The sequence below is a fragment of the Pseudorca crassidens genome, chromosome 2, assembly GCF_039906515.1.
Source record: "Pseudorca crassidens isolate mPseCra1 chromosome 2, mPseCra1.hap1, whole genome shotgun sequence".
Lineage (NCBI taxonomy): Eukaryota > Metazoa > Chordata > Mammalia > Artiodactyla > Delphinidae > Pseudorca > Pseudorca crassidens.
The window spans coordinates 130,098,186-130,112,716 of NC_090297.1; the positions used below are offsets into that span (position 1 = coordinate 130,098,186).

A 14,531-nucleotide genomic window follows, 5' to 3' on the forward strand; every position below is an offset into this window, starting at 1 on the left:
TCCCCTTTTACTTTGTGCCAATCACAGGTGGATGCTCAATATCACCCCACAGCACAAGATAAATAAGCTTGGAAGGTTTCCTAGCAACATATTGTTCTGGGAACCTGCTCTGTTTCCCTGAACAAGATGAAGCCAAACATCCTAGAATCTCAGCCAGATGGGAAAGGATTAGCTTATTGAGGGGCGTTTCATGCTTTTTTTTAAAATTTCACTTTGAAATGAACTGCTTAACATAACAAGATTGACTTTTAAAAGGACACTCTTTTACATATTAAAAAAAAAAACCTCAGTAATAGTTCTAATTTAAAAAATACAGTTTTAGAAGAAATTCTCTAGAGACAAGCTTGTAACATGTAATTCACTTATTGGTGAATGGATCCATTTTAGAACTATGTGGAAAATACTTCCACATAAGACTGATGTTCAGCCTGATACCCAGTGGTGCCAGTATTCAGCTACAAAAATATTAACATATTGTACTTCCTTCTCATTTTGTGGTAAGTGGCTGCTGGAGTAGGCTCCCTCCTCACAATGCCTCTACACAAATCCTCTCACTTCTCCCTTGACCCCTCCTTCTAGAGATCCGCAGGAAACCCCTGTCACTGCTTAAAACTCTGGGACTTCTTCCCTTTTCTCCTCAACTCCAGGGCTACTTCAGTGCCAGTGATTTGCCACTTGGTCTTGAGAGTCTGGTTTTGGTTTTCAGAGTATATGATTAATACAGAGAAAAGACAACTAGAGGAAATTGCCCCTCTCAAAGTCAAGAAAAATAATGTGGTTGCTGTTTTGTTAGCACACGATCATGTATATTTTCCTTGTTGTTTATCGATGATCTTGAGGCCACGCAGTTGGCAGGTGGTGTTTTTCTTTCTCTTGCACTCTCGTTGGTCACAGCATACTGTTAAAGGTCTCTGGAGATGGAGTAGTAAAGGGTTAGAGTTTCTCATGCCAATATTCAGCAGTGGTTTTGCAATTCAGTGACATGCTGGAAAATGTTCTTTCTTCTAGTCTCATTGGGTAGGCGGTCCCCCCATCAGCCAGGTGAATACTGTCATCATGTGGTAATTGAATGATTTACACTACCTGACAGGTTTGGACTGTGTGCAACTTCCCAGTTGTGGTGAGAAGCAGATAATTCCAGTACTCACAGCGTTCCTGGATGGGAAGAACAAAGTAATTAGAATAAGCTGGGGGATGACACCTGGTGTCTTTGCATTTTATTTAACAAATTCTGTGGCCAGATTTAAGAGAATTGAAACTGTCCTTATCCTGGAAAACCATAAGATAATTTTATTTTCATTGGTGCTTTCCATTCTCTCTTGCTCTCTCTCTCTCACACACTTAACATGTTTTCTAAATACCATGTTTTGAAGTCGACAAGAAACAATCTGTTGAGGGCCTCCTAGGGGCCAATTACATTGGTAGGCATCATGTTGGATGCTGAGGGGCATCAATACATGGTCCTTGCCTTCACTGAGTCCCCAGTAATTAGCCAAATAATGCGCTTATCTTTTAAAAAATTTCGATAAATTTATTCTTCATTTCAAGTCATTTACGTTAGGACCTAAACGTTAAGGAAAGATTTTGATGTCTAAAGGAATTATATAATTTTGATTGTCCAAGAAAAGCCTAAGAGTAGACTTAGTCTGTTATGTATAACGTGTAATAGATTAAAATGGATTAATTTTTTGAATATTCTCTGAAAACACGGTTTTAAAAAATTCAATGAACCAGGCATTATTTTAGATACTTCGTCATTTAATTCTCCTGACAACCATTATGAAATAGAAATTTGCCTACCAATTTTAGAATCTGTTTTCTCTCTGATATATTATTAGCTCCATTAAAATTTTTTTGTGTTGCTCAATATTTTATTTTTATAAAATAATAATTCTCACTTTTAACATGTTGGGAGAGTGAATTTTACTTAAAGAAAGTTAGTTAACAGAATTAACACCACTGTTAAATACATTAACAAGAAAAAGTGATGCTATATCAGCAATGTTGTAGAACAGACTACAGCGCATTTTGGTAAATAAAGTTTTATTGGAACACGGCCATGCTCATTTGTTTGTTTATTACCCATGGCAGCTTTTGTGCAGTAACAACAGTGGAATTGTGACCTAGATTGTGTGGCCCGCAAAGCCTAAAATATATGTTGTCTGGACCTTTACAGAAAAAGTTTGCAGACCCTGTTCTAGAATCTAGATTTTCCCCCCACATTGAGTCCGGTGCACTCCTTTAGAATGCCAGAGACTTCATTGGGAAACACATCAGAAAATGGTTTCCTAAATGATCTCCTTGACTAACATGCTTGTCCTCTAATCCCTGCAGGTACCGACCAAGAAGCTAAAGAAATATGAGAAAGAATATCAGGCAATGCGAGAGAGTCAGCTGCAGCAGGAAGACCCAATGGATAGATACAAGGTATGGGAGACAGGGGTCGCCTGTCAGAGCCAAGTGCCTTCTTTCCCCTAAAGTAGCAGCTGTGGAAAGTTTGTTCCCTCTGTTCCTTCTTGGTTGATGTAGACTCTCTGACCATGCTCAATGTCCACGTATGTTTTCATCTCAGGAGACTCCTGAGTGGCCAACCATAATATTTCTTTTCTTTCAGTTTGTATATTTGTAGGTAACTTCACCTGTTGCATTTATACTGGGAGTCTTCATAAGAAGCTGAGAGAAAGAGAGGGAAAAAGAAAGAGAGAAAGTGGCTATCGACTACTTTCAAAAATGAGAAAAAAGGAAAATGGCAAAGTACGGTTTTAGCTGTGCACAGTCACATCCACAAAGACTTTTAGAAGGCGAACTGCTCCAAGACTGGCACAAGAATGTATCAGACTTACCTCTGTCTGTAGCCAATGTTCAAACTACAAACTCACTCAAAAGGAAAAATAAAAACCACAAAGCTATATTGAGCACAGTCATGGTGTTTGTTGCAACATTTATTTCCACAAACAAATTTATGAGTAACAGTGACATTTCATTACAGTATGCAGTTCAAGAATCAAGATGATTTCAGTTTAATATCTTAGTTAATTGTAGTATTTAAAAAAATGGGGGCCAATCATAAAGATCTCCTCAATGGTAATTAGCAACAGCGTTTCCATGAAACAATATTGGGGAAGTACTGATTTCAAACTTATTTTTTTTCCAACTGAAATATTCGTGTCTCTCTTCAACATGTTTTAATTCTTCAGATTCCTACAGATACAGAATTATTCCCTCCCTCTCCACATCAGTACATTAGGACAAGAGAGTATTGTATTCATACATTGAGCACCAGCAATGCCAAAAAGTACTGCAATGACATTATTAATTAAACCACCCACTGTGGGATGACTTCTGCTTGTATAACTAGAGTTGCCTCCATGTGGTCAGAGAGCTGGACACGGGCAGCTGCAGTTACACAGTATATCTTGTCTCCGTTGCTGAATTGAATAGCATTGGAGGTTCACATAGGGGAATGGTGGAAGGAGTGTATGGATTTTGTAGTCCATACAAAAACCTGAGTTAAAAACCTGAATTTCTGAAAAAGGAGACAGAATTTGGAGTCCCAGTTGGGGGTTTTAATCCCTATGCCGTTGTTCAGCATCTTGGACTAATTATTGAGCCTCTTCCTCATCTGTAAAACATATAGTATACACATTTCCTTGAAAGATTGTTGTGAGGATGAGGGATGTTATATGTTAAGTACCCAGCACATAGTTGGTGTTCAATAAATGGTTGTGATTAGCCTTATTAGGTCCACTGCCTCTAATTACCCAATTATTACTAGAATAATATCACCTTATTTGTGTCTGCTCCACCAGTCCCTTCATTATCTTTCTCCTATTTCTCTCAAGTATTGCTACCTAATAATCTAACATCAGTGTGTTACTGCCCTTGTTTATAAAACCAGCTGATAATAAAATCCCACATATTGCTGTGGCAGATAACTATTACCATATAAGGTGCTCATAGATAAAGTTGGAAGTTAATTTCCACCCCTCAATAAAACCAGTTTTAATGCAGCTTATGTAGCATGCTGCTTTAGAAAGGCTTGAAGTAGTAATTATAAAATATTATTAAGGATCCAAAGTGAAGCTCTCCTACTGCTTGCATCATTCTAATTTTCTTATTGCTGCCATTGTTATGAGTAAAACCTAGGAAGGATACTTCAAAATAGAAGAGAGGGAAATGAAAGACTAAAGTGGTGTATTTAAAATCAGCCTGGAACTGAACTTATTTCTTATATCCTTTTTGTGTCAAAGCAGCTATGTATAAATAAATAGTACAATGCATATTATTTCTTAAAAAGTAATTATCACACATATACTATTGATGTGTACAGTTTTTACTGAAGGGTCAAAGTAGAATTAAACTTTTTTTTGGTCTTTGTTTTGCAAACAGGTACTACTTTTAAGCTTGAATGCTCTATTTATGCATATCAGATACCCTCTATAGCTATTTCTTTTGTATTATTGTAATAGCTTGTCAATACATCATCCAACTAATATTTCTATACACTTTTTTTTTTTTTTTTTTTGCGGTACACGGGCCTCTCACTGTTGTGGCCTCTCCCGTTGCGGAGCACAGGCTCCGGACTCAGGCTCAGTGGCCATGGCTCACGGGCCCAGCCGCTCCGCGGTATGTGGGATCTTCCCGGACCAGGGCACGAACCTGCATCCCCTGCATCTGCAGGCAGACTCTCAACCACTGCGCCACCAGGGAAGTCCCACTTTTAATAATGTCTAGAAATTTGTACTGGAGTTAAACTTGGTAAAGTTATAGTCCTCACATTATAATTACATTTTCAAGGTGACACTTGACAACATAGTGTCCAACCATCAACAGATTTGTTCTTTCAGATACTCACTATCTAGTTTAAGAAGCTAATTACAGTTGTATTCATTAAAGTAGGAAGGTGTCTTAGGAAATACATTTTAGCAACTTATAAATTTAATCCTGTCAAGAATAAGATCTGTGCCCTGGGAATAAGCACTTTATAATTCATAGTTCTTGGACTGGGAACCCGAAAATTCTCAAGAATAACTTGGGAAGATCTCTGAAGGCATTGAGTCAGAACTTATACCAGTTCACTGACAACCCCTCCTCAACCGTTAGGATCCATAGTGTTTAAAATGCCTTGTTTATCCTCTAGCTTGCCATCCGGCAAGGGAGTTAGGAAGATTGTGTCAGTTAAAAAAAAAAAGAAGTCCAGAAATGTCTTACCTTAAGATATTCCAAGAGATTTTTTCAGCTTGATACTCTTTCTCTTGGGCATGGTAGGGTACAGAAAGAGGATAGCTCTCAGTAGTCACATTCTTGCTGTAGCTATCTAAACATGTGTTTTGTGTCTGTTTTTATGATATATGCAAACATCTACTTCTGAGGTTATGTCACTGTGCTCACCTGTATCTAACACTTGATGAAGTGGTGTTGGTATAAATTTAAATTTTAGAACCCTAAGCACAATGAAAATGTTCTGGAATTTGATAGTGGTGACAGTTGTACAACTTTGAGAAGGTAGTAAAACCACTGAATTGTATATTTTAAAAAGACGAATTTTATGGTATGTGAATTATATCTCAAAAGAAAAAAAAAAATCCAAGCAAGATGTCTGAAGAGAATTGGCATCTGCCTGCCATCTTTTTTTTCGTAAACCTCAATCACACCGGAGGTACCTGTGCACAAGCCATACTTGTGGGAGGGAGACCTCCTGTCAGAACTGGAGCTAATCAATGAGTATAGATCTTATGTGTACTTATATTTATAAGGCAAAGGCCAACATAAGTGGGTGATGCATTCATTTTTATGTATATATACATACGTGTGTATATATATATATGTAGTATATACGCATACATATATACATGCACACAGACATAAACATATAAATAGATAATGCATATATATATATATATACACTGCCAGTGCTACCTGGTGTTGGCATCAGTTTGTATTTGAAACCAGTGAGCTCTATAATGACTGCTTATAGCCTTTGGTGTACTCTTTCTGTTTATCTTCCTGACTAGATTCCAAGACACAGAAAGGAAACTTTATGGGAAGAAGAATATACAGTATTTATTCTAAGCCTCTTTTATTGTCCTTCTTAAGTTTGACCTGGCCCGATTTGTGTAGTGGTATTTATCTGCTCTGATATTTTGGTTTGTAAATTTATTTATAGATTTCAAGTGAAGTGAAATGCAGGATGAAGATTTGTCTGTAGAAGTACATCATGTATACTTTTATCTTCATACAAATCCCCAGAAAACAAACATTCATGGATATGTGCAGCTGTTTTAGTCATTTTAAAAATTAGTAGCCAAGCCCCTAAAAAGCAGCTATCAACTTCAGAAATTAAAATATCATTTGCTATTTTAAGGTGATGAGTTGTTTTCATTTGGGGGAAGTTAGTTTTCTAATGATGTAATCTATTGATGACAATTTTAGAGAACTACAGTCTTCATCTGTCTTTAGAAGATGACATGCTTTTCTTGTTTAATTAAAGAACTACTTGTACAAATGTGGGTTAAACCATCAAAAAGCACAGCTAATTAATTAAATTCAGTGAATCTCCCAACGTGTAATGAAGGTTATGTTATTACCTGTTCTAGATGGGCAAATCCTAGAAAGAATCAGGAATGCTTAAACTCTCTTGGGTTTGGGAGACAGTATTATAAATACATAGTTTCTAATTGAAGAATCTTATCTATGTTCAGTATAATTAAATCTAGAATGTTTAACTTCTTTCTTGAGGTTAGACATAGTACATTTTTTTATCAAAATGTAATTCAAATAGAAGGAAAATGATTCCTGTAAGTTCACAGAAGGTTTTTCTTGCCCATACTAATTTTTGTAGAGCAGTCATCCCCGCATGTGATTTAAAATTAAGCTATTTAATTATAAATAGCACAAACAAGATTTTCTAAATAAAGCTTAACTTGTAGTATTTGCTATCCTTACATATCTAAGGAAATAATTCAGAACAATTGTCACATTTTGTTTTTAACTTGATAAGTGAAGAAGTTTATGCTAAACATACGTGGAAAAAAAGACCCCCACCTTTTTTTTTTTTTACTGTATTGGACCCTTCCTTACTCAGAGAAGTCAATATAATTGAATCCATCTTTGAAAAGTATTTTTCTTCCAATGGAAATAAACATTATTTTTCACATCACAGAGATATTGCTGGCTTTTGGAAATAGTTATGTTATGAAATCATGTGCTTTTAATGAACAGTGATAGTCAAGAGGATGATTTCTTTCTGCCTCTGACAACTTAATGATAAACTTCAAAAGGCTGCCACTCTTTCTTTTTGCACGTGGGTAACTCGATGAACTCACTGTTATAGGATTGTGGAGAAGGCAAGCCTAAGTTCTCTTGATGCTTCTCGAGCCACTTAGCTAAGAAGGAGCAGGTGGTTTCTGATGATGCTTGTCTGCTGATTGAGTTATACTTAACAGGAGAGGCATAAATGTTATGCATATTAAGAATCTCTTGGTATATTTATCAATGATCTTCAGAATTCTCCAAAAATTTTCTTCAATTTTTAGTACGTCTTGTTTCTTGTTAAAGGAGTCTGACGGAGAAAATTACATCACATTCCTATGTTTCTACGTCATCTAACCCATTTGCTTTTTAAAAATTTGATTTGTATGCTAGAGTAGTATAGGGATTTGCAAACCATACGGCCGGTGGGCCAAATCTGGCCCACTGCCTGTTTTTGTAAATAAAGTTTTATTGGAACACAGCCACATGCTTATTATCTATAACTGCTTTTGCACAACAATGACGGAGTTGAGTAGCTGCAACAAAGACCATATGGCCTGCAAAGCCTAAAATATTTACTGTCTGGGCATTTACATTAAAAGTTTGCTGACCCCTATGCTAAAGAGTAATCTAAGATTGTTCTTAAGTGCTATGAGAAATGCGGTCTCGTTTGCCAACTGCCAGTTAGTTCGTACTGACAAGATTTTCTCTTCAGCTTGGCATTTAAAATTGTTTAAATTTCCACCAGAAAGATAAAACTGGATATGCTGGGTAAAGTAGGAGCATAAAATGATTTGAGACATCCAGATTTTCTTTCTCAAATTTCATCTACAGATAATGTAGACATTTAAACATTTCATCTATAGGCATTTGTCTTTGAATGTCAAAGAACTGTTTGATGAAATTTGAAGATGATGACTGTCAACTCTTTTGAAAGAGGCATCCAGAAGAAAAGATGTGAGAGTTGAGTGTGTTGTTGCTAATAAAATTGCACTGGGTCTTTTAGGAAAACATTTTCTCCTGACCCTTAAATGTCTTTAAAAGTCTGTGCCAAGAATTCATTATAGCAGCAGACAGCACACCCAAAATACTGAGCTAGAGTTATAAAGCTGCCTCCTGCCCCATCATTTTTTCCTTTAAGGCTGAGTTTATTTTCTTCTGATTGCCAGTTCACATTTCTCTGGTTTCTCATCTTGGAAAAAATCACATTCACCATTCCTTATACTGCTTCACCCAAACTCCAACCCCCAGACACAGAGGAGAGCTGAGATCCATTTTTCTTTTGCATTCCCCTGCCCAGCAATTTCATTCTGTTGCCTGAAGATGAAATATTTTGCAATGTTTCTGACTTTGTCATGTAAGGAAGTTCCTTCCACCTAGCTCTAATAACAGTGTAAACAACTCACACCGTAGTTGCAAATAGTTCCACAGACAGCGTTTTCATCAGTCATGCAAACTGCAAATAACAGCGTGGAGAGGGCGGAGTTTAGTGTATCAGTCTTCCTGAGTTGAGACTTTGCCCATTGGCTGCCTCAAGTATACTTTCTTGCATCAAATGTTAGCTGTCCTGGAGAGAACTTAGAGTAAATGACACTCTAAGGAAAAACAGAAGAGCAAAATAGCATTAACAAGCGTCTGTTTTTGTTATTGCCATTTCCTAATTGTATTAGTAGGTGTGCAATTTCATTGGATATTCTTTTTTTTTTCAATTGTCTTTGTACCTATGATTGAAAACGGTAGTTGGTCTATGGCTTTTCAGGAGGTAAGTTTTTTGTCTGTGTATGTCTGTAATATCAGCGTCTGTCTCTCTGAAAAATGCAGTATCCTCCTCCCCAAAGTTACTAACCCAACTTTCCCAGCTGCACATCTCCTATGCAAGAGGGGAGGGAACTAATGAGGAAAGTTGTTGTCTGCTGTTTGTTCGAATGTTGTTAATTGTGTGACATGGAGGAGGTTTCAGACAGTGTGCTGTGAATTTTAAGGGTTATGTAAGCATTGTCTCCTGTAGCCTTTTCCAAAAGGCAAGGGAAGCGATTTGCCTGTGTTGTTTATGGGCTCTGAGCGTTCAGCACATCCGCTTGTGCAGACTTACGGCATGTGAGTATCTCTGCACCGGCTGAGGTTATGGGGCCACTTCACGTCTTTCTCGGGTGGGCCGCCCTTGCCAACATTTCAGAATGAACCAAGCAAGATTCCAACCTTTCCCAAAGCTAAACTGTCTTCTTTATTCTAGTATAAAGGCAGACTTTTTCTTCAGTCAGTTCTAAAAACAGTTTTGGCTCCCTGGGAAAGGCTGGAAAAGACAGCCAAGTCATGTTGTCTCTCTTTAACCCTTGGTAAGTGTGGGCGGGTTCTTCTTCATAGAAAATCTCCACCTTGCCCCGCCCCCAGGTTCATACTTTGGAGGACGATACTGCATTTTTGGCCCCAGAGCTTGCTTTCCCACGTGTCTGAGTGCAGAGCAGGAGTTGCACACTTTCCACTGTGCTGCTTGCTTTGCACACACTGAACTGAAGCTTCTTGCTAGAGCAAAAGCCACTAGGCTTGCCCCGTAGGCTATTTTGCTTTTTAGGGACCCTCAGACACACCTAATTTCTCCCCAGTCTTCCCCTATCCACCCCACCCCCTTAGCTATGTGTCTGCGAGGAAAGGTTTGAGTTGTGACAGTCATGGTAATGGGAAGTGACCAGTCAGGTTTCAGCCAAGCTCACACCTCTTTCATATATAATATAACATAACCCATCAGACATGTATCTCTAATCAGTAGTGAAGTAGCTCCTGGTGCAGTTTTTAAGTACTTTGAACAAAGTGCTTTTCCATAGCGTTGGATGACTTTACCTGGAGGTTATTTTAACTTGATTCTAAGCATATATCACTGTAACCTGAAAAACTGGTAGCTGCAACATTTTTCGCTTGTGCCAAATTAACGCAGTGTAAATAAGTAGTTGAGGGAGCTGTTTGTATCTTGGAGACCTAAGTACTTCAGTAGAAATAGGGCACTTAAGAATAGGTATTCGAATAGTCTTATCACGGTCTCTTTTGAGGGGATTTATCAAGAAATGAGAAAAATCTCTTCCCTGTCTAAAGCAGTCTGCCTTGTGAAATATGGTATGATGAAACTGTGCTTGGTATTGCTGCTTGTTCCTGGCAAGGAGGAAATTTGTTGGAAAAGTTTTTGAACCATATTTTTTTAATCTGTTTCCAACAAGCATGTAAGTTGTTTCTGTAAAAAGGGGTAATAGTTTGATATATCAGGACGAAAGACTAATCTCTAGCCCCTGCTAGAATCTGGATGACTTCAGCAAAGATTGAAAGATTCAGCTGTAGACACCCTGGCTATTTTTATATTTTAGTTCCCACTTTTATTATGCTTCTATGGGAGGGTAGAACTTCTGTGGATTGAGGAGACAGACAGAATTTGATGAGTATAATTTGCCCCTACAAATATGTACACTGTCTTTTCAGGAATATCTTGGGAAAGGGTTCCTGACAAGGCGTCCTCTTTTGTGAGGGGTTACATTGTATCTTGGTCACAGAGGACGATCCATTAGGGTTTCACATAGAATATGAGCTTCTAATAGGAGAAGACTTAAAAAAAATTCTCATTTTGACATTTTATCCTTTCCAATGGAATTGAAATTCTGAATTGCTTTTTATTTCCTAAACAACTTTTTAAACATGTGTATTATATATTCATTGTAGACAACTTGGAAACATTTTAAAAGCACAAAGACAACAGTTAAAATAATCCACTACCCAGAGTTAATGTTATTTATGTTGTTATGAAAATGAGATTTTCCAGTTATTTCTTTTTTTCCCCTATAAAGTAGCATAAGCATTTCTCCTGTCATTAGAGAGATATTTTTTACTTATATTTTAACACTGTATGGAATTCTATCATTAATTTATTTAGAAGTATTTAAGATTGTTTTTTATTCTTTTTTAGTAGATCTCTTTTTCAAAAATGTTTTGACTGTTCCCAACTGTTCCAGTCTACCTTTAACAAAGGAGAAGGCAGCAGTTGACCCTGTTGGCCGGCTGTAGTCAAAGTGCACGTTTGTTCTTTGGCTTCTTTGCTGGCCCTGTTTTTGGATCCTCTACCTCCTTGAAAGTCTCAGGCTTTGCCCTTACCATCTGCTTCTTAGCCCTTTTTAAAAAACAAAAAGAAAAGAAAAAGAAATCAGGGCTCTTCTTTCCATATAACAAACTCCAGGTGGTTCTACAGAAGATAAAATTCACTCCCTGCCCCCCTCCCCGCCTTGCCTCCAGTATGCTCTGATAACTATCTTCCAGGGCATAGATTTGTCTTCTGGTTGTACACCACTGCTTTGTCTGAGTTTTTGCCATCCTTGCAGAAAACACCGTTAGGAGTGTAAATCTGAAAAACAGGAAGGTCTTATCACATTGATGTTTTTCCTGTCAGCTCTCTTTTGAATCTTCCGTAACTGCTAACAATAGCAGAGACAGCACTTTTGATACTTTGGAAGGGAGGACGCTAAATTGCTATTCAGAAAACAGAGTGAATGTACACAGTTCATAATGACTGGTGAAGGGGAGATCTTGCTTCATAAGAATTAGTGGCTTGCTTTTTTCATCATATAACCGTTTCAAATTTTTTTCTAGGAGTTCAAGGGGAAAAAAACAACTCAGCAATTTATTTTACCCAGAACCTTTTAATCTGAAGTTTTTTAAAAAAGCAAAACAAACATTCAGAGACATTATCATAAGGACAGTTGCTCTTACTAACACAAAAATTGGCATTCAGAAAAGTAAATACATTCATATCCAAAGAATGAAAATGTCAGTTGATAGCAAAACAAATCCAAACCGTGTATCTTAAATATACTCAATTAATTTAAACTCTGATATGGGAAAAACCATTTAGAGAAATGTCTATTGGTTTCCCCAATTTCATCCTTACTGTGTCTTGCAGTTTCCTTTGAGGTCAAGGGTGGGATTATCGTGCATGTTTCAAACAAAGACTTGCCTGTGTCTGTATTCTTGGTCTATATGAAAACCTCACAAGATTGGGGGTGTGTTTGGAAATTTTGCTTTTCATGGCACGGTTTTTATGATGAAGTCCTGTCTGGAGGGCTTAAGGGACAATTGTAAGTTTCACTGGGTAGAGTTCCGCATCTGCTCTGCTCGCTTAACTCACTGTTGTTTCCCAGACAGCAATCCTGCCTTCCTGTGCCACTCGCGCCTTCTCCTTTTTACACCTTGAAAAGTTCACTTTGTTGTTGTTGTTGCTGCTTGTTTTTCCTCACCAGTTCCATTTGTTTCTGGTAGTATGTCCAGGCACTAATGCCCTGATGCCCACCTCTGGTTGTTGCTCTTTTTCTGCAGAGGGAGAACCGGAGATTACAAGAGGCCAGCATGAGGCTGGAACAAGAGAATGATGACCTTGCCCATGAACTAGTAACCAGCAAAATTGCTCTGCGGAATGACTTGGATCAGGTAAACCTGTCCTTCACTAGGCGGAAATAAGACTATGACAGCCTCCTCCGGGGCAAGGACCAAGTTGCTCTCAGGGCAGTCCCACCAGGGCTTGCTCTGTACTTGACCCTGAGTGAGCTGCCTGATGGGTGAATGGGTGGGTGGTAAGTGGGAGGGGACTGCTGTGCTCACCGGAGGCGGTGGAAAACGCAAGCTTTTGAGATAGGTTTCGGTCATTTCCAAACAGCATGTGCAGCATACTTAAAAAAAAAATAGCTCTATGCTTCTCTGGTGTCTCTTCTCTTAATCTCTACTTTTCCTAAACCAAGGACTGCCAGCATCATTGCCTGAGAATGTCAGTCACCAAGAGTATACAGTGCCACTCTAATATCTGTAGGCACTGTACTTTTTTGTTCCAAAAAGATTTCTCATCTACAGTAAATGTGAGGATTTTATATGAAGTATGTACACTGAGATGTGCATTGTTGGATTGACCGGCATCCTAGTGGTTGAGAGCCAAGACTGCCTGGGTGTGCATCCTGGCATCGCCACTCACTAATCATGTGACCCAGGGCCATTCTTAACCTGCCCATAGGTTTAAAAACGTGTTGACCTCATAGGGATGATGTGAGAATTAAATGAGGTAAAGCACTACAAGAGTATATGTTCAATTAACATTAGCTGTTGCTAGGAAGCCCTTAAATTCTTTAACCTCCTTGTCCTTTCCAACAGTACTCACAGCTTTAGGACTTACTGTTTTTCCATTGGTTGTGTTTTTGGAAATAATTGGCAATATAGAAGGAATCTTGCACAGATTTAAAGCCATCACTCTATTTTCTGACTTTTAAAGAGCCCATATTCCCAATGGTGCAGGGTCAGAAAAGTTGAGACTTAGCTGGTTGAATCTGTAAAAAAGAGGCATTACCTGTGCTCTGGCTATGCATTGACAATATTTAAAATACAAATCCGTTAATAATATAGATATGATTGGATGTTTAGAATTGCAGGAATGTTTTTAATGTTTATAAATGGTCCCTGCCACAACTCCTTTTCCCAGATAAACAGCTAATTTTGCAGCTCAGAAGTTTTAGCCACAGTAAGATGGGAGATAAAACCACTGTTAAGGAAAATTGTGCTGAAGGGGGAGAGGAGGAAGCTGAAGGCGTCAACACTTAATGGAGTTTGAAAATAAAACAAAAACTGTGCTGCTTGGGACACAGGATGTAGAAGGTAGAAGCAGCAGCCCCATGGTGGAAGGCAGGGGGATGGCCCTTTTAACTGCAAACCCCATTCAGCCAACCTCTCTGCAGGTTGTTAGAGATGGTATGAAAAATGCGTGACTAAGAGAGTCAGAACCAGGGAAGGTAGAGGGGTCCCCATTCAACAGGGCCACACCCAGCCTGACCTTGGCTGTTGTACTTTTGTAGCAATAAGACCACGGTGTGACTCAGTACTCTAATGAAATTTTTGGTTCCATATTAGCTTTCCAAATGGCCTTGACTGACACTTGATTCTGCCATTTTGAATATTTTATCCATTAATAGTTTTCTTAAGATGGCTAGCTAAATGAAAAAGTTTTGCAATAAATCTGTTGTAATCATTCCATGATGTATGTAATTCAGATCATTTTGTTGTGCACCTTAAACGTACACAGTACTGTATGTCAATTATATCCAATAAAACTAGAAGGAACAAAAGTTTTAAGCAGTTAGACTCAGTAGGTATGCAGTGAAATAAGTTAGAGTTGAAAGTTATGTGGGAAATGTATTTGGTACATTAAAATGTACATTTGGTATATTTAAAAGGTTGAACAATAATGAAATTAAATACTTACTGAGTTCCTA

General features: G+C 38.0%; 1 protein-coding gene across 11 annotated transcripts in view; it reads left to right on the forward strand.

The window, feature by feature from the left end:
- RABGAP1L (RAB GTPase activating protein 1 like) overlaps positions 1-14,531 on the forward strand; it is a 687,421-nt gene that overhangs the window by 653,402 nt on the left and 19,488 nt on the right. For 8 of the 11 annotated variants that reach the window (XM_067728697.1, XM_067728698.1, XM_067728699.1 and 5 more), the window contains 2 exons: positions 2,335-2,427; positions 12,598-12,708. In XM_067728697.1, the coding sequence (XP_067584798.1) occupies positions 2,335-2,427; positions 12,598-12,708 (204 nt within the window). Of the gene's footprint in view, positions 1-2,334; positions 2,428-2,614; positions 5,195-7,688; positions 9,014-12,597; positions 12,709-14,531 lie in introns of those variants that run through there. The other 3 variants (XM_067728700.1, XM_067728710.1, XM_067728709.1) reach the window with 3 other exon arrangements.